This window comes from Podarcis cretensis (genome assembly GCF_951804945.1).
Source record: "Podarcis cretensis genome assembly, chromosome: 4".
Taxonomy (NCBI): Eukaryota; Metazoa; Chordata; class Lepidosauria; order Squamata; family Lacertidae; genus Podarcis; species Podarcis cretensis.
This window is the reverse complement of record NC_137173.1, coordinates 55,231,590-55,258,265: the sequence shown is the minus strand read 5'-3', so window position 1 is coordinate 55,258,265 and position 26,676 is coordinate 55,231,590. Positions and strand designations below refer to the sequence as shown.

Sequence of the window (26,676 nt, the reverse complement as noted above, 5' to 3'; positions counted from 1 at the left end):
CTGGGGTTTGAACCAAATTACATATAACAACGGGACTTGAAGTGTAACTAATTTGTCCAACTGCTTTCAATGGGATAAAGCCATTGTTACCTTTTTAGCAAGAGGAAGGAGCCAGTATCTTTAGATCTGCAGTAGCTTATTAGTTCCCATGAGTGATATTTTGGTGGAGCTGTGTGCATTCCATATTTTGATATTCCACAGGAAAATAGGTTCCAAGCTGCTACAATGTTTCCAGTCCAAAGCATTGAACACCTTGGTGCATAAAGGTGATTCTGACTAAATATCTAGAAGAACTTTCTGACAGTATGAGCTGTTAGACAGTGGAATGGACTCCCTCAGAAAGTGATGGACTCTCCTTCCTTGGGGGTTTTTAAGCAGAGGTTGGATGGCCATTTGTCATGGATGCTTTTTTTGAGATTCCTGCATTGCCGGGGATTGGACTAGATGACCTTTGGGGTCTCTGCCAATTCTACAATTCTATTATTCTAAATACTTTAAGAACACTTCTTTCTGTAGAGTCCTGCCCCGGAGTTAAGACTGCTGGAAAGGCTCTCCCTAGCATCCATTCAATAGGTGTTATACATCAGAAGACTACATGCCTTCTCCATTGCAGCACCCTGGCTTTGTAATCCTTGAAACTTGAAATTCATTCAACATTCACACTGTTAATATTTAGACATGACTATTGATGTAAGTATTTTGAGGTTCCCACTGATGTTCAGTGGGACTTGGTTTGATATTTTAACTAAGTTTTTGTTATTTGATTATATTAACATTGTTATTTTATTGTTACCTGTCTCAAGATCTTTGGATTCAATGCAGGATACAAATCATCAAATAAATAAATAAAATTTATGCAAACTTGCTAAATAAATAAGAGATAAAAATGTCAACCTTGCCCAGCAAATAAATAAATAAAATTCACCAGTATGGCAGTGAATAACCAGGAAGGAGATTTTGGGGTTGTGGTGAATAAATTCAGTGTGCCATCATGGGTGTGAAAAAGTAAAATTACATATTAGGAATGGAATTGAAAATAAGACCACAATATAAATAGCACATTTATATAAGGGTACAGGTACTTCCATATAGAAGTTTATTGTGAATAATGTGTTATTTGTGTATGTAAGGTTTTGGTTTGGTTTGGACAGCAACAATATCACCATAAAAATGCCATCCCATACTTTATATTTGTTTATTTTTAAAAATACTTAAATACTGCAATTTCATTAAAAAGATCAAAACAACATACAGCAAATACACACACATATACATATACATATACAATAAAACCTACATAAAAACTAAAGCACAGTTCACTGGCTGACTAAAACAGAAAAAAACCTTTAATTTTCAGTATAAGCCTGACGTCATAGAAAGGTTTTTAACAGATGTTTAAAAGTTAATCCTGAAGATGCTTGTTGTTTTACTATGACAAATAACCCTATATACATTTGCACTCACTGCTGTTAAGGAAGATTATCATTGTGTTCTATATGTAGCTTACTACATGTGTAAGGAATTTTTGGTCCATTTATTTATTTAGAGCATTTGTGTACCCCCCTCTTCAGCCAAAAAGGGTCCCAAAGCGACTTATGTACAACCAAAACAAGTTCCCACCCGCAGGCTTACAATCAAAACACACACACACACACACACACACACACACTGTGCAAGGGGAAAGGGACAGAGAACAAACCTAGCTATTGTGCCTCTGGTGCTTCCAAACAATACACGTATTCCTATTTCCACCAACTGCCATATGCCAGGGGCACGTTTGAATATCAACAACCTGGTTAGAAGGAACTGTTCTCTCAAGATTTTCATACAGTGCACATAGGGGTTACCTTGGAGATCATACTAACAATACATACATCAGGCAATAATAATAATAATACAGAAGTATTGCACAATAACTCTTTATCATGCTTCTGCAAGTCTTAGGTAAATGTAACTCTTCTACAAGAACTTAATATTATTTTTTATTAAAAAAACACAAATTGATTCCAAAGATATAAGCCCTGCTTTCACACATTGTGAAATATAGTAACTAAGGTTAGTAACATTTCCTCTCGCATGGATCTCAAGTATGGGACAGTAGGGTGTTTCTTATTATCTTTACTTATTAACTATCCCGCGGGTAGCGCTATGGGTTAAACCACAGAGCCTAGGACTTGCCGATCAGAAGGTTGGCGGTTCGAATCCCCGTGACGGGGTGAGCTCCCGTTGCTCAGTCCCAGCTCCTGCCAACCTAGCAGTTCGAAAGCACCTCAAAGTGCAAGTAGATAAATAGGTACTGCTCTGGCGGGAAGGTAAATGGCGTTTCCGGGCGCTGCTCTGGTTTGCCAGAAGCGGCTTAGTCATACTGGCCACATGACCTGGAAGCTGTACGCCGGCTCCCTTGGCCAATAAAGCGAGATGAGCGCTTCAACCCCAGAGCCGATCACGACTGGACCTAATGGTCAGGGGTCCCTTTACCTTTACAGGCCAAATTCTAACTTTATATTGTGCATGTGATTACTACTTCCTTATACTATGTAGCGTAAGTATATAGTATATTCCCTCCCTGCAATCTTTTCTAAGGACTATTCATGTCGACACAACCAAAATAAACTTGATGGGAAATGAGACAATGGCATCTATCTGGCTGAAGGTAACTCACCCAAATTCAAAAGTGGGAATAGAAAGAGCAACAAGGAGAACAGCAAATTGTTCTTTGTTTTTCAAAGCATGGTTAAATTCTCTCTTCTTCGACTAACACCGTTTCACACCAAATGTTGTCTTAAATACTGAATACAACTATTAACATTTTTCAAAAATAACATTCACAACACTTTTATCACTACTAGATCTAGCTGGGAACTCAAGTCTTACATTTGCTTAAGCAGCAAGAAAGTAACAATCTAATACATTAACCATCTCTAAAATATATACTATATTTAATCACTCTAGGAATGAAAGCATTAATTTTGATGCAACTGTATCGGTCAAGAATGGTCTCAACACCTCCCCTCTGTTTTTAAATGTAACCATTCCAGCCTTAAGATGTTTGAGTTATTCAAATATTCATGTATCAATATATCTTTTTCTGGTGGTAGCTTACCTACCCGCTTCCATATTTGGATAACAAACTAAGTCAGAAAGTTATTTGAGGGGGTCAAGTTGTTTAGTTTTATTTTTGTCTATCCCTAATAACGCTAAAAAAATGTGGTTGCTATTACTTCCATCTCTATAACCAGCCAATCAGAAAAGGAGGACTGTAAATAACTGGTCGGTCACATACCTTGAATTACAGAGACATTTATGTATGCTTAAACATAGCAGAACAGCACAACTGTGAATGAAGCCATACAGCAAAATGTTAAAGCTGTTAAAATAATGATATATTATCGTCAACACTCATTTATTTCCCTAGATTGTTATTTTTTGCCTATCACATTTGGACAAATTTCTTGTGCATTTTATTTCAATTTTACTGTCATATTTGAGATTCTTCTGTTGCTATCCACAAATCATGCTATTTATAGGGAATCAGTTTAAGACAAACATATAACAGAATAATCACTGAACGATTTATGCAGACTTTCAATGCAATGCTCCATAATATTTTGAGAATGTTTATGCAATGCGTAAGTCAGAAAGAACAACTGAAATTATAGAGTAAATTGGTATACTGCTCTCTTACATGTAAATAATATCTAATAAATAGTATTAGTCTGTAATATTAAATACTAATTTAGTATGTAAACAGTAATAATATTCTGTGCTGGGACCTTCAGCAAAAGTCTAGGAAAAGCCATGATATTATTTATAGATATACCGGTACCTGATGATATCCAATGTTAGAGTAAACCCGTGGAAATCACTGAGCTGATATTACCCATTATTTCCCAGTTTTACAACACAAAGTAGGCATATATGAGCATATTACGGCCTAGGACCCTCGTACCTATGGGACCGCCTCTCCTGGGATGCCCCATGGAGGACCTTAAGGTCCATAAATAGCAACACCGTAGAGGTTCCAGGCCCTAAGTAAGTTAGATTAGCCTCAACCAGAGCCAGGGCCTTTTCAACACTGGCTCCGGCCTGGTGGAACACTCTGTCTCATGAGACCAGGGGTCTGCAGGATCTGATTTCTTTCCGCAGAGCTTGTAAGACAGAGTTGTTGTGCCTGGGCTCTGGCTTAGAATCAGTTTGATTCCCTCCCCCTCTTTCTTTTTCCTTTCTCCTCCTGTGAAGAGGCTGCATCCTAATGTTTTAATGTTGTATTTTAATCTTGTTTTTTAAATTGTATCTTAATCAACTTGTTTTATTCTTGGTTGTTAGTCGCCCTGAGCCCTGTCGTGGCTGGGGAGGGCGCGGTATAAATAAAATTTATTATTATTATCATTATATGCTTTGAAATCGCTTGACCTCAGAATCACAAGGTTGGATCCAGAGATACTTGAGGTATAGGTGAGTTCCCACGAAGCAAGACACAGCAATAACAGCAAGAACCTTTACTGAACTACATAACTGGGAAACGGGCAAAGCAACTGCTTATATACATTCCTGAAAGCCAAGGCCACTCCAACGGGATTGGCTGTCTAAACTTCCAAGCTGCGAATCACGACTCAGACTTCAAGAGCCAATGGCAGAGGCCCAAATCCTGAAAAGTTCTGTGATTGGACATCATGTATCGAATCAGAACACAGGAACTCAGAATCCTTTGTTCACACTCAAGCTCAGGCAAACACAGACCACTGAATACAAAACAATACTTATGCAATGGGATGCGGGTGGCACTGTGGGTTAAACCACAGAGCCTAGAGCTTGCCAATCAGAAGGTCGGCGGTTCAAATCCCCATGACAGGGTGAGTTTCCATTGCTTGGTCCCTGCTCCTGCCAACCTAGCAGTTCAAAAGCACATCAAAGTGCAAGTAGATAAATAGGTACCGCTCCAGCGGGAAGGTAAACGGCGTTTCCGTGTGCTGCTCTGGTTCACCAGAAGCAGCTTAGTCATGCTGGCCACAGGACCCGGAAGCTGTAATCCGGCTCCCTCGGCCAATAAAGCGAGATGAGCGCTACAACCCCAGAGTCGTCTGCGACTGGACCTAATGGTCAGGGGTCCCTTTACCTTTACTCATGCAACAGGTCTTTCCTGGCTCCTCCCACACTAGTCACCTGCATCCCAGTCAAAGCCACTCCTCAGGGTCAAGAACCCTTTCAAACTGTGTGGATGGAGCATGAGGGACTGTAGTGAGACAGGAAACTGGGAGAATTTGGTGGGACTGCCTTGCATAAGTGCATCCCCTTGCGGAAGGCATCTCTGGATCCAAGCCATACAGTCAGATCCTAGGCAATGCTACACAAAATAGATAAGGTGCTAAGCTCCCAGCTCCAAGGCAAGGAAATGCCATTTAAACTTTAACCTAATGTAGTTTCTAAGAGTCAGAAGCCACATTATGTTAAAGAGAATGGTGGGGTTGACAGCAATATTTTACACCACATTGTAAGGGTTGGTAGAGTAATCACATCCCTCTAATACTATTACAGTGATGAGCTGCTGATGGTGAGGAAATATCAGGTGCACAGTGCTAGAAAGCTGTCTGTGGACAAACGCCGGCTTTCTTGGTCTGAAAAGCGAGATAAGCGCTGCAACCCATAGTTGACTTTGACTGGACTTAACTGTCCAGGGGTCCTTTACCTTTTTATACTGCAAGAATTCAACTGCCTTCATCTTGCCCACTTAAACCCGAGGAAAAGTAGAATAAATTGTAATGGACTCACATTGCTTACATGGCTGGCAACAATATATAATCTTTCCCTTCATCACTATCTGTTTCCTGGTAGTGTGTAAGTCCACCTCTTCTTGTTACCTACCCACCCCTCCACCATTATTTATTCTACAATTACTTATTATATAAGCCCCAAAATCTGCCCATTTGTTGCATGCACTCTGCTTTGCGCATTCAGTGTTGGGGAGGTCAATTTTCCTTCCTGCCACAGAACATCAGCAGAAACAATGGCAACAGAAACTTTTATGTGGAACATGATGGAGGGATGAGTTCTCCCAGTAATGTAGATACAAGCTTTTCTATATGGAAAGAGGGTGGTATTTTTCCAAAACAGAAAGGAATTATTATTATTCATAATGAAACACATACTGTGTATTCTTGAAATTTATATTCCATGCAGTATACTTCTGAAACAGAAAATTCTCTTTTACTAAAGCAGTAACAGAACTTGATGGGGAAGGGGGTGGGCAGGTGAGCAGCAGCAGCAACAGCAGAAAGTTGTCTATTGAAAGAGGACTAAATAGTGAATAACTGGCACTGAATAGAGTTAGCACTAGAATAGTGTTCACATGAAACTCTTTGTTGTATAGAATAATACCTGGTTAATTTTTCCTAGTCATTTGATGACACTCGACACAATAGGAAATTAGATTCTTCTGGATTAGCAGTAAGAATTGGCAACACTAGTTTGCAGTAGTTCTCCTGTCTCACTGACAGGTTTGGGAAGGTGATGTTCATGGGACTATTGCCCCATTCTACCCCATGGGAATTCTCCTGTGGAGTGCCACTAGGGAGAATGTAGGTGTCACTCAATAAATCATTCAGAGCTTTGGAGTGAAGTGTGATGATTGATAGCCAGCTCTATCTTTCAATGTAAAGAAGTGTATGCATGTTGCCAAGTCAGCCAGGCACCTCCATGACAGGAGAAAGAGGAGAGAGACTGAGGAGCATTTGTGGGGTCGCCAACCTTGATAGATATTAAGAGGGCAGTTCGCAGCATTGGAAACTTTAACAATAGATTTAGGAGCTGAGGATTTAGCCCGCATCCTACATTCAAATTTACATTTACATTTACACTTACACTTAAAGGTAAAGGTAAAGGTACCCCTGCCCGTACGGGCCAGTCTTGACAGACTCTGGGGTTGTGCGCCCATCTCACTTAAGAGGCCAGGGGCCAGCGCTGTCCGGAGACACTTCCGGGTCACGTGGCCAGCGTGACATCGCTGCTCTGGCGAGGCAGAGCCGCACACGGAAACGCCGTTTACCTTCCCGCTGGTAAGCGGTCCCTATTTATCTACTTGCACCCAGAGGTGCTTTCGAACTGCTAGGTTGGCAGGCGCTGGGACCGAGCAGCGGGAGCGCACCCCGCCGCAGGGATTCGAACCGCCGACCTTTCGATCGGCAAGTCCTAGGCGCTGAGGCTTTAACCCACAGCGCCACCTGCGTCCCTACACTTACACTTAGACAGTGCTTTTTCTATTAAAAAAAAAGATTGGTGTAATCTCATTTTGACTCAAGAAAATCACCACTTTATAGTTCAAATCAGGGGAAATGAATACAGTCAATGGACAAAGGTACAAAGATTCACAAAATGTTTAGGGGTATATGCACCCCTGTGTTCCCCCAGAACAAAGCACTGCACTTATCAACACGAATGGGTCTGAACTAGCAGTGACTGAATGAGGACTTTGGGTCTTATATTCTTACCTTTAAAGGACAGTTTGGAAGATGGTTCAGAGGGGAGAGGAAGTCATTCTCTTCTCTTCTTCCAGCAGGAGCCTCTGCTGGTTCTCTCCTTTCTGCAAACAGAGAATAGCCATTATGGCTAGTAACCACAGATAGCCCTCTCCTCTATGAATTTGTCTAATCCTCTACTATACAGCCCTCTACTATACAGCTGAGGCAGCAGAAGACAGGAGTGCCTGGCATGCTCTGGTCCATGGGGACACAAAGAGTCGAACATGACTGAACGACTAAACAACAACTATACACCTGCAAATAAAATGTTTAAAGTGTGTTTTAAGTGCAATATGCAATATGACACTAGGTGGGCCTTATGGAAAATTCAATGTATTTTTAAAAACACTTTTTAAAAAAGCATTTTCAGAACGTTTTTTACACGTGTGTAGAGTCCACCTAGGTTGGTGGATATCACTGCCTCATGAGCAAATTCCATAGTTTAACAATTTGCTGTGTGAGAAGTACTTTCTTATATCTGTCCTGTATCCGCCAACATCTTAATTGGATGTCCCCAAGTTCTAGTTTTATGAGAGGATAAAAACTTTTCTCTATCCACTTTTTCCATGACATGCATACTTTTATACACATCTATCATGTCACTTTTTTTTTTTTTTTTTGCTTCTTCTCTGAACTAAAAAGCCTCAAATGCTGTGACCTATAAGGGAGCAACCATTTCATCTGGCTCCAGTGTGCTTTCTTTTCCATCTGTGTACATGACATTACCCACAATGCAGACTTTTCTGTAGTTTTTTGAGAAATACTGCTGTTAAACCAGCTTCAATCCGAAAGGGAAACATTCACATTGTAGTTGATGTGTGCACAAGACACCAATAGTGCATGTGCAGATGACAGCTTCACAAATAAGGTTGGAAGGGATTGGATGGGCAGGGAAACCATAGACCAGGGGTGCCTTTTTTTCAAAGAGGGCCAGATTTGCTGAAGTGAACATGTGTGAGGACCGACCAAACCTGTTGAGCATTTTTTAGGATTGAAGTTGTCGAGCTTTTTAGCTTTTTTTTTTACAATTTTATCCCAAAGTTGCTGAGCTTTTTAAAGGATTTTACCTTAGGACATATACTGCCACGGGAGCCGAATTAGGCCCCCGGAACGGACTTTGGACATGCCTGCCATAGACTGTGCACATTGGGTAACTACATCGCCAAGACCAATCTCTATTTCAGGAACGTGCAGACGGGACTTGAAACACAGCTTGGGAAGAAAGACATCACTGCGTTTTAAGCCGCTAATGTGTACATAGCCTTAATAACAAGCCCCGTGAATTTCCGTCAATTTCCACATATTTTTGCATACACGGCAATGAGAGACATTTTCCTCATCTGATTTCTGCTTAAGCGCACTCTAAATAGCACTTTTTTAAACGGGGCTTCTTCCCGGGTCAAAGTGCATATGGTTGAAGCCCCTGCCATATAATCCTTTTTTGGGCTTAATGGCGTTGCAAGGCCGGAGGAAAAGCCCTAATACAATCCCACTGTTCTTTTTTTCTTTTTTAAACATCTCCCGGCATACAGTGAGGCATGAACGTCATTTAGACGTCTTGCGTGATATAACGATATTTAATCACTCTGGAACTGCAGCCTGGGAAATGGAGTTCCTTTCCAAAGCTGGCTTTCAGTGCCCAGCTTCTTTCCCGTTTTCACCCTGCCTGTTCTTTTGCCCGCAATTCCCCGGTTTTTAGTTACGCTGAAATAGAAATAGGAACGGAGACGCGCAGCTTCCCCCTCCCCCTTCCCGCCTTGCACTGTTGCTAGGCAGCAGACGAGGAAAGAAAGGGAGGGGACTCGGAGGAGCGGCCATTTGCAATGACGTAAGCGGCGCGTCCAGTTTTAAAAATAAACGGCGCCTTAAGGTGTAACGTTACTGGGCCGGATATGACCGTTACAACCCCCCCGCCAGAGCGAAAGAGGGAGGGGGCGGAAGTGGGAGCGAATCGAAAAGCGGAAATGAGGACTCAACTCTTCCCTCCTCCCGCCCAGAAAAAGAACGGGGGGGGGGGTGGAGTCACGTGGTCAGAGTCGCCGCTCAGGGAGGCGGAGTCACGTGATCCGGGACCGGGGAGGGGTCGCCATGGGCACCGCGCTGGATATCAAGATCAAGCGGGCGAACAAGCTGTACCATTGTGGGGTGAGTAGCCTGTGGCAGCGGCGTTGGAGCGGAAGGAGACGGCAGGGTCTGCGTTGCTCGTCCCCCGCCCCCATTAATATTTTTTTCCCCCTGGGGGAGAGGAAGGCTGCAATTCTGTGCCCCCTTCCTTGCCGGTAACTCCCATTGGACTTGAATAATAATAAATAATTTATTTATACCCCGCCCATCTGGCTGGGCTTCTCCAGCCACTCTTGGCGGCTTCCAACAAAAATAAAAAATACATTAAAACCCCAGTCCTTAAAAACTTCCCTAGACAGGACTGCCTTCAGTTGTCTTCTAAACGTCAGATATTTATCTCTTTGACATCTGATGGGAGGGCATTCCACAGGGTGGGAGCCGCTACCGAGAAGGCCCTCTGCCTGGTTCCCACAAGTAGAGGAGGGAACCCACCAGCAGAGGAGAGAACATAGAGCCCTGCCGCTGCGCCGCTGAACTCCCAACAGCCCCAGATGGCAGGCCAGGGTTCAGGAGTTATCTACAGGGAATAAAGATCCTGTGGCCGCCGCTTAGTGTACTGTAGGCAGTTCTCACTGGGCATAAGACAATATCCCTGTATGTGCTTTCTCCGTAACCCAGCCTGTGTTGAGATGTGGTGGCATGAAGTTCAAAATAAAGCAATTTCCCATTCACAAAGAAATGGAGACTGTTGCAAAATTTAAGGCCAGAGATCAGGGATGGAGATGTTGTTGGACTATCAACTCCAACTGGCATGGCACCTTAGAGAGGGTCACAGGTTATGCATCCCTGCTCTACATATAGAATGCTAGCATGTCTAGAGGAAGGGAAATCTGCTATAAAATCAGTGCTTTTTATCAGGGGTACTCAAGGGTACACAGTACTGACACATATTTTTCTAGAAAAAAGCACTGTATAGAATACTAACCTGTTGAGAAGATAGCATGTCTGTTGTCCTGTCCCCAACCTCTGACTCCTGTGTATTATTATTATTTATTATGTTGTTGTTATTATTATTTATTTTAGCTATAGTGTTGGTAGGGGTGTTTATTTTTTCATGTGACCCAAACCTACAGTTTGAATATAACCGTCTGGGCATGGTTTTACTGGCTGATCCGCTGATAAACTCATTGTCACTGGATAGGGCCTATTCAAACTAGAGTGTCCCAAATAAAAAATTGAATTGATTATAAGAAATGGGTTGCTGTACTGTACATGCAACAAAACAGAGGACAAGTCTGCATGGCTGAACAGAGACAATTGCGTATTATAAGAGCATTTGAACTAGTGGTGCAGTTGGTGAAAACAAGTGAAAGAGCAGACTTTTTCAATATTATTACATTTTCTCTATCCCTATCTGTTAGGGAAACAGACAGTTAATCATCATAATGGAGTGATAGAAATGTGCTTAGAGTGGCAAGGTATGTGCGGAAATTCTAGAGGTTGAGACTTGTTTGGTCCAAAGGTGGAATTGGGGAGACCTAAGTACAGTGGTGCCTCACAAGACGAAAATCCGTTCCGCGAGTCTCTTCGTCTAGCGGTTTTTTCGTCTTGCGAAGCATCCCTATTAGCGGCTTAGCGGCTCTTAGCGGCTTAGAAAAAGGGGGGGGGAGGGAAAAAACTCACAAGACGTTTTCGTCTTGCGAAGCAAGCCCATATGGAAATTCGTCTTGCGAAGCGCCTCGAAAAACGGAAAACCCTTTCGTCTAGCAGGTTTTTCGTCTTGCGAGGCATTCGTCTTGCGGGGCACCACTGTACATGGGATCCAATTATTATTATAATTAAATTAATAGAGTCGAAAGATTGTGCTTCAGAGCATGGTTTATCTCCTCCAGGATATTGTTTCTGGCAGAGGCCTCTGGAAATGTATTTGGTGCATAAAGGGCCTTCTCTTCTTCTTTGGTTTCTGATATTCAGAGGTTTAGTGCCTGTGCTCAGAAAGTCCCCATTTAGCTGTTGCAACTTGCAGTTCCTCAAGCCCTGTGAAGTTTCTGTGTCCAGAGCCCAGAAACTGCTCACAGTAATGAAATTTCCCATCACAAAATGCACCTAGAACAAGGGGAGTTTTGAACACTGTGCTTAAGATTTCAGATTAAAACTGCAGAGTGGAAGGAAAGGAGGACCTTTTTCTGCCTCCCCACTTTCAACTACTCTCTGAAGACTGGAGAAGTGACCCTCTTAAGAATATCAGGGGTATGGGTAGGGGAAGGAGTAGACCATGTGAAAAATGAACATAATATTTTAGCTATAGTTCATTCATTTTCAGCTTTGAATTCTTGTTATAAAGAAGCACACCTTGACATTCCATTGTTGCGCCCATAACCTAGGTTTAAGGTGCCTTTTAGCTCCTAGCTTTCATATCTGTTTCTAACACTGCACACACAGTCAGTAAGTGATCCTGAGGAGAGGATGAGATGCAACATACTTCCTAGAGAAGTTATGTTTTAGAGTTACTTTTAGATGAGCGATCTGGGAACAGAATGTCAAAAATAACTGTTTTGTTTACTCGGTGCCATTGTCAAAATGCTTTATAATTTTTTTTACTGGGAATCCCTAAGCTCAGCTAAAGATGTTACAAACTCATCTCTTTAATTATGAATCATAATCTCACTAATACATGGGCTTGCCTTCCTTAGGAAGTCATCTGCCACTACTGTGACACAAACCAGAGCTAGTCATGTTTCATTTATAACCTCTTTCATTTTGGAGAATTCCAAAGCGTGTTGCAACCAAGTGGCACACGGGAAAAAGCTCCTGAATGGAGTGCAGCTGCATTTGTCAATGACTCTGTTAATGGTATAGCAGTGATGTGAGTTTTCCATTTCATATGCTCATTTGTAACAACGAATGGGTATCAACTGCAAACACCAATTAGGCAAACTCGACAGTTTCAAAGTTTTTGGTTCTGTTTACTAAATACAAGTAAATTAAATAGGCTAAGTTAGATCACTCTAGAGCAGGGGTTGTCAACCTGGTTCTGCAGCACAAGCTGAATCCTCCTTCCATTGAGCACTGGTAGGCGGTAAGGAAATTTTACCATCAAGAAAGATGCATTAGTGGGCGGTAGGTATAAAAAGGTTGACTACCCCTGCTCTAGAGCATCAGAAAACTTTCCAGTGCAAATTGTTCCAAGTTGCAGAAGAAAAATTTCTAGAAAAACTTCCAGTTAATTTTTCTTCTTGAAAATCCAAATCACTGCTGTTTAGCAGTGTCACATAATAGTTGGAGCTAGGACAGAAGAGTTCCAGACAAATTATGTACTCTTCCCCCATGTAATCCTCCCCACCCCTGGTGAATCATGCTTTTTGATAATGACAGCACATTGCCACTGAAATATATATACAAAAATAACATGAGCAATGGGTTGGTGATTCTTGATTTTTCTCTCTCCTCCCCATTTCCACCCACTTAGGAAGTTCTCACTGGAGTCGTGGTCATAACAAGTAAGGATGCAGTCCAGCACCAGGGTATCTCCTTAACAATGGAAGGATCTGTCAACCTGCAACTGAGTGCCAAAAGTGTTGGTGTGTTTGAAGCCTTCTGCAATTCTGTTAAGGTACAAATATGGTTATGGAAAGTTTTCCTAAAACTCTTCTTTATTTTTGTGAAGCTGGAGTATCAAAGGTCATGGTTGGATCATCACCAAAGTATGGAGTGTTAAAATACCCCAAAACTTAGCTTGGCTTTCATAGAGTCACCATCTGTGAAGAGAGATAAGCAACTTCTTCAGTTTCTAAGAGTGAATTTTGAGCTTAGAGCTCTCTGAAAAGAAAGCTTATTTCAATAAGCAATATCATTGTTCTGTCTATATGCCTGCAGTAGTCATGCATTTTGAGGTATTCTGAGGGGCTGATACCTGCATTGGAACTGGTGAAGGGCTAAACTACACAGCGATATATGGCTTTTTATCTTTCCTTTTTCTGTAAATAAGATTTGTTTTATACATTTTGAAAATAAACAGTTAAATAATAAAACTGATCATGGGCCACTTAAATTCTTAACCACACTTTCTATGTTTCATTTTCTTATTTCCCCCCCTTTTGCAGCCTATTCAGCTTATTAACAGTACTGTAGAAATGGTAAAACCTGGAAAACTGCCCAGTGGTAAAACAGAAATTCCTTTTGAGTTTCCACTGCAAGTGAAGGGGAACAAAGTTCTCTATGAAACCTACCATGGAGTTTTTGTCAACATCCAGGTAAGAGAGGCTTTCAGTTTGGCAGTCATAAACTACTTGTGGGGAATGTGCAACCATAGCTATTAATATTTATTATTTGTATTTGTATTTTTCTGCTAAGCCAGTTTAAAATACTGAAACACACAAGAATTATGATACATATGGTAAAAAGAAGAGTTGTCTTAATTTTGGCTCCTCGGGAACAGATGGCATGAGCTCCTTGGCCAAAGTTTCTCCTCTGCTACATATTGCAAAGCAGACTCCATAAATCTAATTTGTTTTCCTGATAGTTTAATCTGCTTCTTTTCAGATAAAAAAAATGCCTCTAATAGAGCACAATAAAGGAGAGTACCTAGTACAAGATTGTTAAGAGTGCTCTTCTGTAGATTCACCTTTTGATTTCCACTTAAATCACATGGGTGATGCTTCTATACATCTGCACGATGTTTCCAAACTTCTCTCTTTGTGCCAGCTGTCTTTCTTATTTAATGAATTACCTAATTTTGGCTCAGACTTCTTCCAGATAGAACATTTGCTGTGAGCAACAACATGACAGCTGTGCCAATGCATATGCTGGGTACTTCATACAAAGTTTTAACTGAGAAACTGATACATTCACTGAAGCTTAAGCCATTTTTATTAAACTGGAGCAAAGGGAGCAATTTCACTGAGGTCAGCGGGAGCTTAAATGGAGGCCTCCGTAGGGCTACTCACTCTTTTTCCTTGTGTAGGGTAGCCAATAAGATATCTAGCTTGTGAAAAGTTTTTTGTTCCTCACTCTTGCAGAACATTTTGTTATTTTGAATAAATTGGCTTTATCATTACTGCATAGGCATGTGAGTTCATGTAGCTTGGTTCAATGATATAAGAAAATAAGTTTATCAGTTGTTAAGATAGTTATTATTCTTTAAAATTTAGTCGGTCACTTGTAAAAAACAAAAATGACATTTAGATGTGTTTCCAGTTGATCTTTAATTGAACACCCCCCGCACAAATACATTAAATGCTTAAAAAGCACCAAGTTAAGCACTTAATAAGTTGTACTTTATGAGTTTAACTCCCATTAAAATTAATGATATATATAGGTGTTTAGATTTGGAACACTTTCCCTGTTATAGTTGTTAAAAATGAAGCAAACTAAACAGCAAGGGCCCTGTGATAAAAAAAAAATTATCATTGGTAATCAAGAGAAATGCTTTCCCTCAAACTACAAGCAGTTCAGATACTTATTCTTAGAACTTCTGCTTTGCAGAAATGCTTTCCCTCAAACTACAAGCAGTTCAGATACTTATTCTTAGAACTTGCCTTATTCCTTTACTGTAGGGTTTTGATGATGTAAATGAACTTGCTCACCATGGAATTCTTTTTGAGATGAACCATAGAGTCACAGAATTGTAGAGTTAGTAGGGACTACAACTAGAGCTGCATTGTAGTACAGTGGTACCTTGGTTTTCGAGAGTCTCAGAAGCCAAATGTTTCGGTTTTCAAATGCAAAAAACCCAGAAGTAATTGCTTCCATTTCTGAACGCACCTCGGAAGTCAAAGAGCTTCCACTGCGTGTTTTTCCATTTTTCCAATTGAACTTGCAGCCACGGTTTTCCAACGTTTCGGAAGTTGGAACGGTCTTCCGGAACGGATTACATTCGAGAACCGAGGTACCACTGTAAGTGGGTATTGCAGCACTTCCTGTTACAAGATAATTTCGCAGAAGATATAAACTGTTTTCAACACAGGTTGTGCATAAAAGTCTAATGGTGAGTTGGAACAAATGTGAAGTCCATTTTTCAGATATATTTTTTTTGGGGGGGGGGTTTAAAAGAGGTATTAATTTGTTTTATTTAAACCTAGATTAATCATCAGAAAGATGTGGCTCTCAAATTACTAATCAACAAAATAACTTGTTAGTAGGTTGCATTCTTTTTCCAGTTCCAAGATGGAATAAATGAGTGCTTTTCCTTTGCACAGTATACCCTTCGATGTGACATGCGGCGCTCTCTCCTGGCTAAGGATTTGACTAAGACTTGTGAATTTATTGTCCATTCGCCAGTAAGTACTTGCCAAAACATACACTGGTGATTTATAGCAGGAAGAATGTGGACCTAAAGTTGGGGGAAATGACAGAAGACATCGAGTGAATTCTGATTCCGAGAAGGCAGGGGTTTTGGTCTGTTACAGAACAGTTAGATCATGACGTGGTTTACACATCAGTGAGCCAAACTATGACTTATTGGGGTCACATGACCATCTTGTCTTCTGGAGAGGAACTTGCACCTGCATTGCTCTTCCTGATATTGTCTAAATGTTGTCCAAACCTAGGATCATGTTTTAGGTTTTTCCTCCTTAGCCATAATCAGTAGCAAAGGTTTGGCTTACCATGTGCTCACCATGTCATTATCGTTTATGTTCCACTCTCCTTTTAATTCTGTACTGAAACTGCATATAGAGGGGAACACTATCTTAGACTGCCCCCTTACTATAATGAGACTTTTCTTCATAGCCATTAGAGATTATGGGAAGGAGACCTCTTCCCTCTAGGCTGATGAGAGCATGTATCAAAGGACTGCCCCACAGATGGCCAGTTGGGATTGCTGGCACATCTTCCACCAAGCAAGAACGACCTTTCCTATAGTCATCCATTCTCATTCTTGTAATACGTGACTTGAAAATACCTTGGTTCTCAAACAGCTTAGTTGTCAAACAAATTGGCTCCCAAACGCCACAAACCTGGAAATGAAGTGTTCCGGTTTGCGATCGTTTTTCAGAAGCCGAAAGTCCAACGTTGCTTCTCCTTGAGTGCAGGAAGCTCCTGCAGCCAATCGGAAGCCGCGCCTTGGTGGTTGAATGGTTTCGGGAGTCAAAAGGTCTCCCGGAACCTATTAAGTTCGAGAACTGAGATACCACTGTAAATACAACGCCTCAGGTGTCATAAATTGACAAATAGTAGACTTACCACTTTGACCCTTCTTTTCATTCTGTCGCAGCCTCAAAAAGGTAAACCAATCCCAAGCCCAGTGGACTTTACTATTACTCCTGAAACTCTACAGAATGTGAAAGAGGTAAGACCCATATTCCTGTAAGGGATACAGTACTTTTTTTTTTTTTTAATATTTTTATTAAATTTTCACATTTTATAAAGACAAACATACACACACAAAGACAAAGACAACACGTATAAAAATTTCATAACCTTACTTTCCTAACCCCAGTTCTTGACCTCCCCCCATCCCCCCTTCATACATCCTAGTTCAGTTACATTAACTCAGCAAATTCAAATCTCTCATCCATTGCATATTATTACTATATCTATATATATATGTTTTTTTTTTTAAAAAAAAAAAAAAACCATTTACTTAGCCAGATTTTACTTATCCAATTTTCTTATAAAACATTAAAGCCTTTCCTAAGGTCGTCTCGAGTTCCTTCCACGAATTTCCCTTTAATCTTAAAAATAGGTCATAATAATCAAACACAAAAGTCATAAAGATTTAAAAACAAATTCTCCTTTCCCCCCCCCCCAGCCCCGGTTTCTGTCCCTTCCAAATGTCCCCCCATCCATAACAACAGTTTTTAGCCTGGGTTCCTCACATCTGAGGCCTTTAAGTCCTTGTCAGTCTCTCTTTGCCGATCTTGTTGGTAACTTGTTGGGATACAGTACTAGTGTGCTTACTGAAAATTTGGTTGTTGAGATGCTGTGTCAAACCATGCATAGATACCACGGAGCCCTGTTTGTGTGTGTGTTCCTGTCCACCCCCCACCCCCATATGTACGCTCTGGTTTTTTCTTTCTCACTTCCAATCTGGTGGCAATCCATAGCTGGCCATCACACCTGGCCTGGGTATACTATTGCACAACAGTCTGTGCAAACCAGCATTGCAATCCCAGTTCTTACTGTGGTTTATCATCTAATGACCATTTGCCCAGTTGAGATGTAACGGCCTATGGAGAAATCACCATTTAAAATGTGTTTTTCCTACAACTGGGTTTGGTTTATTATTTTTAGATGCAGTGTATTTATATGTGGTTATGATTGAGACCATATGCTTGGTGGCTACATAATCCAGTTCCTCTCCTTCACGACAAAGCAAACTTGATCGGTCAAGGGTTTTAAAATGTTCAGTGGTTCTGTGCTTTTCCCCAAAATACCTTTCTTTCTGCACAACTACTCCAGTCCCATTTTCTGCCATCATGCTTTCCCCCGTTTTAGATAAGAGCTTAAACTATAACATATAAAGGGTTTTCAGTTTAGGTGATAACAATCTCATAGAGCAGTTATTAACGGCAGTCCCTTTATCGAGGGTCCTTTTAATTTCTTGGTTGCTTGTATTTATTTTTATTTATTAGATTTATATTCTGCCCTTCATCAAAAGAGATCAGGGTAGTTCGCAAGATAAAAAAAGGCAATATAAAAGCACAAATAAATAGTTAAAACAGAGGCAACGAAACAATGGAGTGAAACACTAGCTTTAATAAACTTAAGTTTCAATGGAAACAGAATTTTTCCTTTCAGTATTGTCTGTGTTTGCTGGAAACTGGTCACAGAAAATGCAGTATTGTGTGGTGTGATTTAGGATTTTAATCCTTGTTTTGCTAAATTAGGAGACTTCTAGTATGAACTTGGATTAAAAGGCAATCATACAGATTTGGCTGGGCAAGTCTACCTTCCTGTGTAACAGACTTAGAGTGACCTAGAATATTTCCAGGTTATTTCTTATTTGTAATGTACCTAAAGTGTTGTACAGAGTTTTTGGAAACCGACACAGATCCTGCTTGCAGGTTTAGTTTAATACAAAGGGGAAATCGCAGAACAGAACGGGGGAAATGGCAATTCTTGATTAGATTACCTACCTTCTCCTTTAACTTCACTTTGCATTTAGAGGGCATTGCTCCCAAAGTTTCTCATAAGAGGCCATCTCAACTCTACAAACTGCATCATAACACAGCCCCTCACAGGGGAGCTTGTGGTGGTCAACTCAGATGCTGCGGTTAAGAGTATTGAACTCCAGTTGGTACGAGTGGAAACCTGTGGTACGTCTTTATACATGTCTGCTATAAATGTTCCAGAGAGTTTGGTTTTTCATTTTAAAAGCACGACAAAGTGTTTTCAACTTAGCCATTAAATTGAAATGCCCCTAGAATAACTGAAAGCTTTGCCAGTAAGCAAGATGGAATACCAGCCATAGTAAAGGTCACACCACATGTTGGAAAATTCCCAAAGTACTTGTAGTGCACATCTGCGTAGGTCATAACATGGGTGTGCATACAACAATTTACATGTGTATTCAAATCTCTGAATTTGTAGGACATTGGTTCTTAATTGGAAGCACCCCATCCCTGGCCAACTGTAGGAATGTGCTAGTACTTGAAGCAGCAAGCATGGTAATATGTTATTTAGCAAAGTTTGGTTTCCTTTTAATGCCGCTTTTGTCCCACTTTTGCAAAGGCTGTGCTGAAGGTTATGCTAGAGATGCCACTGAGATTCAGAATATTCAGATTGCTGACGGAGATGTCTGCAGAAATCTTCCTATTCCAATCTACATGGTATTCCCCAGACTCTTCACCTGCCCCACCTTGGAAACCACAAACTTCAAAGTTGGTAAGGAATAGATAGTTTGACTTATTCCTATTTATTGGTTGCATTATATAGATACAGGTCTATCAGCAACTTAAAAAAATAATTTTAGAAGCAAGTAGTCCCAGTGGTTTTAGTGTAGGTCTATTCTGAGTGACTAAGGTTGGATATTACCATAAAAAATTGCCTGAAATTGACACATATTATATTGGTAATTATCAGCTTATTTTCTGAGGTCAAGAATTTAGTAAGGCAATTTGCCACCAGCATATTTCTTCCCTAGTTAAGTTGAAGCAATAGTTTGACTTGATTTTTCAGTGCTGGCTGTCTGGAACTCCCTGAAAAATGTTGTTTTGATTAAGATTGAGACATAAGCAGCACCTAGAAATGCTTGAATATTTTTATGCTGCCTTTCAAGGAACCCAGTTGGAGCTGAATTTTTGAGGTATTACTTGGCACCCAAGGATGTACTGATCTACTTGTCTCTAATGAGATGCTAATCCAGTCTCTACCTAATCATTATTTCAAACCATTTTGCAAGCTACAAATGTACTACTAAGATTACAGGGGCCTGGGTGACAATGCTAATTCAAAGATTGTGTCGTTTGTTCCTCTAGAATTTGAAGTTAATGTCGTCGTCCTCTTGCATGACGATCACCTCATCACAGAGAACTTTCCACTGAAGCTCTGCAGGCTCTGATTAATTAGAACAGTTTCAGGAATACCATTGGGACCAGAAGCCTCCTATCAGTTGGGAATCCAGTGCGTTGGAACTGCGAAAACCAAGCAGTGTGATTGCTGCCATGTGTTCTCAAATCCTATGGCGATAGAAGAATGAAATTTAGGTGTTCTGTACACTTGCAGCTATAAAAGTGCTCTCTCAAGATTGTTGCCCAACATGGACCAGCTGAATTTTGCCCTGATTCTGCTGTGGAGTCAAGTGTTTATCAGATGTTGAAGAGCTGCCTCTGCTTATGGTGAAACTGTATCACATACAAGACCACTCTAGCTGAACTACCCCTTCATCTGCTTGATCCTTGTTTGTATTGGTTCTGCTAGCAAGAGATCATAAGAAGGAGTTTTGTTTGCCAATGTCATTCCAGTTGAAGCCATTTCCTATCCATGTCAGAGTATGCTCACTGTGCTTACATATAGTAATACTATACAAATTTTGAAGAAAATCTACTGAAATCTGAGTAAGAGCAGTGTGGTAGGAATTACCTAAGCAGTGGACTTACAAACTAGAAAGTAAGTGAATTTTTCAAAAACTACTATAGCGAAATTCCTGTTTTCCCCATCGGCATTTTAAATAAAAACTTTGAGTGAATGCTCCTGGCCATCAACTGCCCCTGGGGGATATTTTGGCTTGGGTGCAATGGTTTAACATAAATAGCACAGGATTCATCTGTATTGGAGCACCAACTATAATGATTAGCTCTCATTTGCCTGCAAACAGAATGGTATTACACAGCCATCTTCGGACAAGTTTGCCTTTAGAATGAGACGAAATCCACTTGAGTTGAACTAAGGGAAAACTGGGACATAGAAGAGATGGTAGAATAAATACTGTGCTACCTATCCTTGAGAGGTGTCAGCCTACAAGCTTACTAAAGGACTGGAACCACCTGGTGATGTACATTTTTGCCTAGACCTGATCCCATGTCCTTGCTGCATTGCCTTACCAGGTTCTAAATGTTGTACAGCAACCAAATACAGCCCATTCCTGAGTTGTGTCTACTTGCATAAAGTAATGGAATCTGTAGTTCATTATCCAACAGTGCCTGTTAAGTGACGGGAGCTTTGATTTCTTCCTCCAAATATGTCTATTGCTAAAATGGATGAAGTCCTCTCACATATGCAATGTATGTTAGAAAGCAAAATAAATTCTGTGGCTTGCTCACAGTGTGTCGTCTTATGTAACAACTTGCGTCTCTACCCAAGTTAGGCGTGCACTGGTCTTCCTGGGAAGTGGTTTCTAGAACCTTATTTTGGAATCTACAGGGAAAACATGCTACGAGGTGCTGATGTGTGCCCATTTACTTTTACATACAATTAGCCTACATTTTACATACATACATTACATGTAGATCATGTTAGCTCAGCCTTTACAGGAGGTGATATTATGGTCAGCTCTCACAACAACTTTTTTTTGTCTTTGAGCCTAATAAACGTGGCACTGGTGCTCTGTTTACAGTTGTACCGCTAGCAGCACACCTGCCAGAAGTGGTGATGATAGCCCTGCTCAGTCATTTTGCCCGTTACTGCAGCTATTAGGCAGAGTAGGTGGACATGAGCAATACATTGAAAAATAGGAAGGGCAAAAAACTGATATAGGCAACAATAAAAGGGTCTTCCTTTTTTAAAAACAAGAACTGTAGAAAGGGACAGTAACGCTGTGTAGAGAATAGGGCAGCTTAAATAGGGCCATGTACACACCAAGGAAAACACTACTCTGAAACCAACAGCTAAGCTACTGGGGGATTCAGAAGAAAAGCTATGTGACAGAACTCTGTCCAAAGGCAAAAAAGGCAGTCAAACTACTGGCAGAGTAACAGAGCTGAGCATGACACACAGGCCAAGTGTGTGACTCTTAAGTGAAGGCAGGAATGAACCCAGGCTTCAGAAGTGGCAAGAAGCTGTTGGTCTTACCTGAAATGCATTTCTGAGAGATGTTTCAATGGACTCAGGTGGGCTTACCTCCCCCTAGCGCTCAAAGACAGGAATACAGATACCACACAAGAAAAGTTTCAACTCCCATTTCCTTGAAGCTACCTCAAGTTATTAGATAAGGAGCAAAGAAATGCAGGCCACACACAAAAACAGAACAATTAGATGCAATGCAGACAACAAATAGCTGCACATCTGAATGCAGCAAGGAACCACTAGCCTATGCACGTGAAACAAAGTGTAGGATTACAAAACAAGGTGACAAAACTAATTATGAGTTATGAAAGTCCATTTTCTTAAAAGAGGTTTGTCAGGCAACTACACAGTTGATATTGTTCATTTTTATTGGTTCAGGGGCTGTAATAAATGTGATTACAAAGTTTTGCTTTGAAAGTATGCGGCTATTTCAGTACTGTATTCTGAATGTAGGTAAAATGAGCAAATACTCAGCATCTAGACAACATATAGAAGGTCTTCAATTATGAATCGAACATTTAAATGCAACATTTTGAATCAGAAGGAGTGACAAAAAAGAGATCCATGGTTTAGGGTTGGAATTCCCAAACAGCCTTTTTGTTAAATTACAGGGGCATTTTCAGCAATCAACTTAACAAGCATCTTGTCAGTACAAATGCCTCTTAATATTTGATTATCAGTAAAGGCAGCCCATTATTCATCTAAATAACCCAAAACTATGGCCAAGGGCTTGTATTCCTTGACAAGAGATGCTTTTCTGCAACAATTTAGTGTTTATTTGCCAAGAGGGGGGAGAGGAAAATGGTGCATTCCTGCTTCATGAGGAGCTTTCTCCGCGGTTGAGTAGAGCAAAGTCATTGTTTTATATTTTGTACCCAGACATTCAATTTGGAAATGTGGGAAGACAGTTCCTGATGTAATTTAAAACAGTTAATACACAACCTTAATTTTAAAAGCTTTGGTATTCACATGAATTTATTTGTGGCTAATTAAGAACAGTAGGCTATACCAATATAAAATAAGTGTGGCTATTTATTTTTTTTTTTTAAATCTAAAGCTAATTCCTTACAACAACCAAACAAGCTAGTTTATTTGCTCACTTTGAAGGAAACTATTATGGACTTTGTATGCAAATTTTAAGGAAACCTACTCACAGGTGGTTTGCAAATGCTAGAATGTAGTATGAGAAAATAAACTAAATTCAGAGCTGATCTTTCTTTTTCACAAGCAGGAAGATGAGGACTGTTACAGGGTCAGCCTCTCTCACAAAGCGTTACAAGTTTGTCTGCTTTCTCTTCCACAAACATGTCTAGGCATCTTTCAAACATGGTTCTCTGGATTCAGTATTCCAAATTTTAGTTTATCTTTGAAGCCAAATATTAGCCAAGAATTATTTTTGAAGGGCAGATTACTAACTTGTTTTTGAAAGCACTGAATACTAAAAAACCCCAAGGTGCTTATGAGTCTACACCTGGAATTTTCAGGCTGTTCTACTGCTCTCATCTGGAAATTTAAAAAACCTCTCTTAGAACCAGTACCAAGCTTTTAATTCGCTGAACAGTACTGCCCACTCTTAACCAGCCTCCTGAATTCACAAGCATCACAACATTTGGATCCACAGAAGCTAGAAATAGAAACAGATATTTACTTCCTCCTTAAATATATATATTCATGTGTTAAGGGGATAAACATTTGTTAGGCAAACTTTCTGTTTTGCTGCAATGCAACCAAGGTATTCATTGCTTATGTCTATGAACCAGATTACTAATGCCAATACAATAGAAACAATTGAATAAAATAGTAGAATTTTAACTGCATCTTTGCTTAAAAGTATTTCAGAGGAATTGTTTATTGTATGTAACTTTATAAACTGATGATGACTCCACACCTTTATCATCATGATTCTGTATGATGTGAATCACATATTCTTGCTAATCTGTATGTAGCATCTAAGTGGTTCTGTTTCGGCCAGGAAGCTCAGGATAATCTTCAGGTAACAAAACATGACGACGACAGGTTGGGCATGTGCTGTGCTCCTTAATCCATGGACCAATACACTGTATGTAAAAAAGCAAGAATTCAGAAACCTTTCATTTAAAAAGTAGGGCTATGGGAGGTGGGCAACATTTTTTTAAAATGACATTTTTCTACAGTTCTGAGCACTCTAGATTCATGCTATGAAAGGAAGACAAGTGGTAGCACCTTAAGCATAACTTTGAAACATTATAGTGCATATAAAAAAGACCTGACTTCAGTTAAAGCCAAACTTCTGCAACTACGCTTTGAATTCAAACATTTTCTAATAATCACTAGTGAACGACCTATGCTAAAAGGCTGTCAACTAATTAAAGAATTCAATACTGATCATCGGCTTTTCGGCAGATTACATCAATGTATGACATTTTCACATTAGTCTTTCTGGAAATGTTGGAAGCGAAAGGCAACTCAGAATTCTAATGAAAGCTCCCACTTATTGTCAGACAATATTAAAGACGGCTCTATCAAAGTTTTCTACTACAGGTATACACCAAAGCCCACTAACTGCAGCAGCAAATAAAAAAAAAATCGGAACATGCAATTTCAACTAAAATGTTTACCTTCTCTATTGCTGATATTTAAGAATGTTGCAATCAAACCACTCAAAGTGCTTTCAAATCAGCATAGCAATTGCTATTAATACTAGTAATAATGTTACTAGTAGTTGTAGACAGTCTTAATGTACTGAATAGGCAACCTGGGCAATTCTTAATTTCTAAAGCATTTTGTCCTAAGCCATATTGTGGCGCTTCACGGAAATGTTCACGTGATTGTAACTGGCTGTTGAGATACAGATACATAAAGTACCAAAAAGTTACATGAGCGGCCCATTTCAGTCCCCTGAAAGTGTGGTGTTTTGAACACATGCCACTACAACCACAAGTGTATGTTATAGAGGTATTGCTTCTCTAGCATATCCAGGACTGAGGATAGCTTGAGCTTCACTGCCTCAATGTGAACTTGGTATTCCTATTTACATGCTCTAGGATTGGGATTTTCAGTCACTGAAAAGTAAATTCCAAACTAAAACCTTATCTTTCTGTTTAGCCTTTTTGTTTTCTGAAATGTAATCCCAGAATTTTGGCCAACTAAGAGCCAATGCCCATAATACAATCCTTCCAATAGCAAGCAGCAGCCATAAAGGTAAAGTTAAAGGGACCCCTGACCATTAGGTCCAGTCGTGACCGACTCTGGGGTTGCGGCTCTCATCTCGCCGGTGTACAGCTTCCGGGTCATGTGGCCAGCATGACTAAGACACTTCTGGCAAAACCAGAGCAGCACGTGGAAACTCTGTTTACCTTCCCGCCGCAGCGGTACCTATTTATCTACTTGCACTTTGACGTGCTTTCGAACTACTAGGTTGGCAGGAGCTGGGACCGAGCAACGGGAGCTCACCCCGTCACAAGGGAATAAAACCGCCGACCTTCTGATGAGCAAACCCTAGGCTCAGTGGTTTACACCACAGCGAACACACTTATTTAGACAAAATGTTAGGAGTGCCTGTGTGTGCAGCCTTTGGAGGGCAATCTACAAATTTACAAAGACACGAGCAACAGAACTAATACAAGTTACCTTGCTGGATTTATGATTCCACTTACCACTTTGTGAAATCTGTGTCCACAGTCTAGCACATGCAGCATTTCGGTAGTTAGTTCATCGTGACATATTACACAGGGATCATTATCCTATAGACAGAACAATTATTTGACTCAGCATATGATAGGTTCCAAACTGGCCAGTTTAGCAGCTTCCATAATGTTACATTTACTATTCAGATATAATCATTTTGAACCATTTTACAGACACAGGCTGTCTCCAACCTTAATTTGGGAAGAGAACACAAAAATCCAGCCTGTTTTAGAGTCGAAGAGTTGGATGTATAACTAGATCCCAAGTTCTTTGAGCAAATTCCTATTTAGCAACAGAGTGCGCTTGACTCCTCAGCAACTACCTGAAAATCTACTCCAGAGTTAGAAATTCTCTCGTGGCGTGAAAACAGTATCTGAAAATCGTCTCCTTAACCTCACTTCCATTCACAGAAGCTTCTACTGGATCCAAGCGCCTTTCAAGAAAAAAAATACCCTTTTGTTCACAGAAGGACACCTTTGGATCCAATTCATGGGTAGGCAAACTGGATCCGGCCCAATTGCCTTCTAAATCCGGCCTGTGGACGGTCCAGGAATCAGTGTGTTTTTACACGAGTAGAATGTGTCCTTTTATTTAAAATGCATCTCTGGGTTATTTGTGGGGCATAGGAATTCGTCGCCGTCCCCCCCCCCCCAAAAAAAATATAGTCCGGCCCCCCACAAGGTCTGAGGGACAGTGGACCAGCCCCCTGCTGAAAAAGTTTGCTGACCCCTGAACAATTCATTGCTGACATTTTAAAATTGACTTCATTTGTGAAGCAAGTCATTTGGGATAATGATAATCTTTGACTGTTGATTCCAATGCTGTGCCAGCGGACTTAAGCTGGCACAATGAAACTTCCATTTCCTCTCCCTGAGTGCCCCCCCCCCACAAAAAAAAATCTGCTCTTGTGGGTCCTCCCAACTCTCCAGAGCTGATTCTGAGGGCATGCAGGTTAAAGTCCCTTACACCAGCAGAACTGCAGCGTTGG

General features: G+C 40.6%; 2 protein-coding genes across 5 annotated transcripts in view; one reads left to right on the top strand and one right to left on the bottom strand.

The window, feature by feature from the left end:
* Window positions 1-9,508: 9,508 nt before the first annotated feature.
* Window positions 9,509-23,064, top strand: VPS26C (VPS26 endosomal protein sorting factor C). Of its 3 annotated transcripts, none has more exons than XM_079974970.1 (8): window positions 9,509-9,659; window positions 13,048-13,191; window positions 13,682-13,831; window positions 15,776-15,856; window positions 16,792-16,866; window positions 18,685-18,835; window positions 19,251-19,403; window positions 19,997-23,064. In XM_079974970.1, the coding sequence occupies exons 1-8, from the start codon at window positions 9,603-9,605 to the stop codon at window positions 20,077-20,079; spliced, it is 894 nt and encodes a 297-aa protein (XP_079831096.1). In that variant the 5' UTR covers window positions 9,509-9,602; the 3' UTR covers window positions 20,080-23,064. The 3 variants fall into 3 exon arrangements, with proteins under 3 accessions (XP_079831096.1, XP_079831097.1, XP_079831098.1); XM_079974971.1 differs by lacking the exon at window positions 9,509-9,659 and adding an exon at window positions 9,662-9,793; XM_079974972.1 differs by lacking the exon at window positions 9,509-9,659 and adding an exon at window positions 11,038-11,056.
* The window catches only part of TTC3 (tetratricopeptide repeat domain 3), a 62,223-nt gene continuing 57,919 nt past the window's right edge, over window positions 22,373-26,676 (bottom strand). For both annotated transcript variants that reach the window (XM_079974879.1, XM_079974880.1), the window contains exons 45-46: window positions 25,658-25,744; window positions 22,373-24,079 (exon numbers count right to left, since the gene is read on the bottom strand). In XM_079974879.1, coding sequence (XP_079831005.1) covers window positions 23,972-24,079; window positions 25,658-25,744 — 195 coding nt within the window. In that variant the 3' untranslated portion in view covers window positions 22,373-23,971. The remainder of the gene's footprint in view (window positions 24,080-25,657; window positions 25,745-26,676) is intronic.

Excerpts from the sequence above, each read along its gene's own strand:
- VPS26C (XM_079974970.1), top strand. The coding sequence starts at position 9,603 with ATGGGCACCGCGCTGGATATCAAGATCAAGCGGGCGAACAAGCTGTAC. Across the intron at positions 9,660-13,047 it reads ACAAGCTGTACCATTGTGGG|GAAGTTCTCACTGGAGTCGT; the intron begins GTGAGTAGCCTG and ends CCACCCACTTAG. Across the intron at positions 13,192-13,681 it reads CCTTCTGCAATTCTGTTAAG|CCTATTCAGCTTATTAACAG; the intron begins GTACAAATATGG and ends CCCCTTTTGCAG.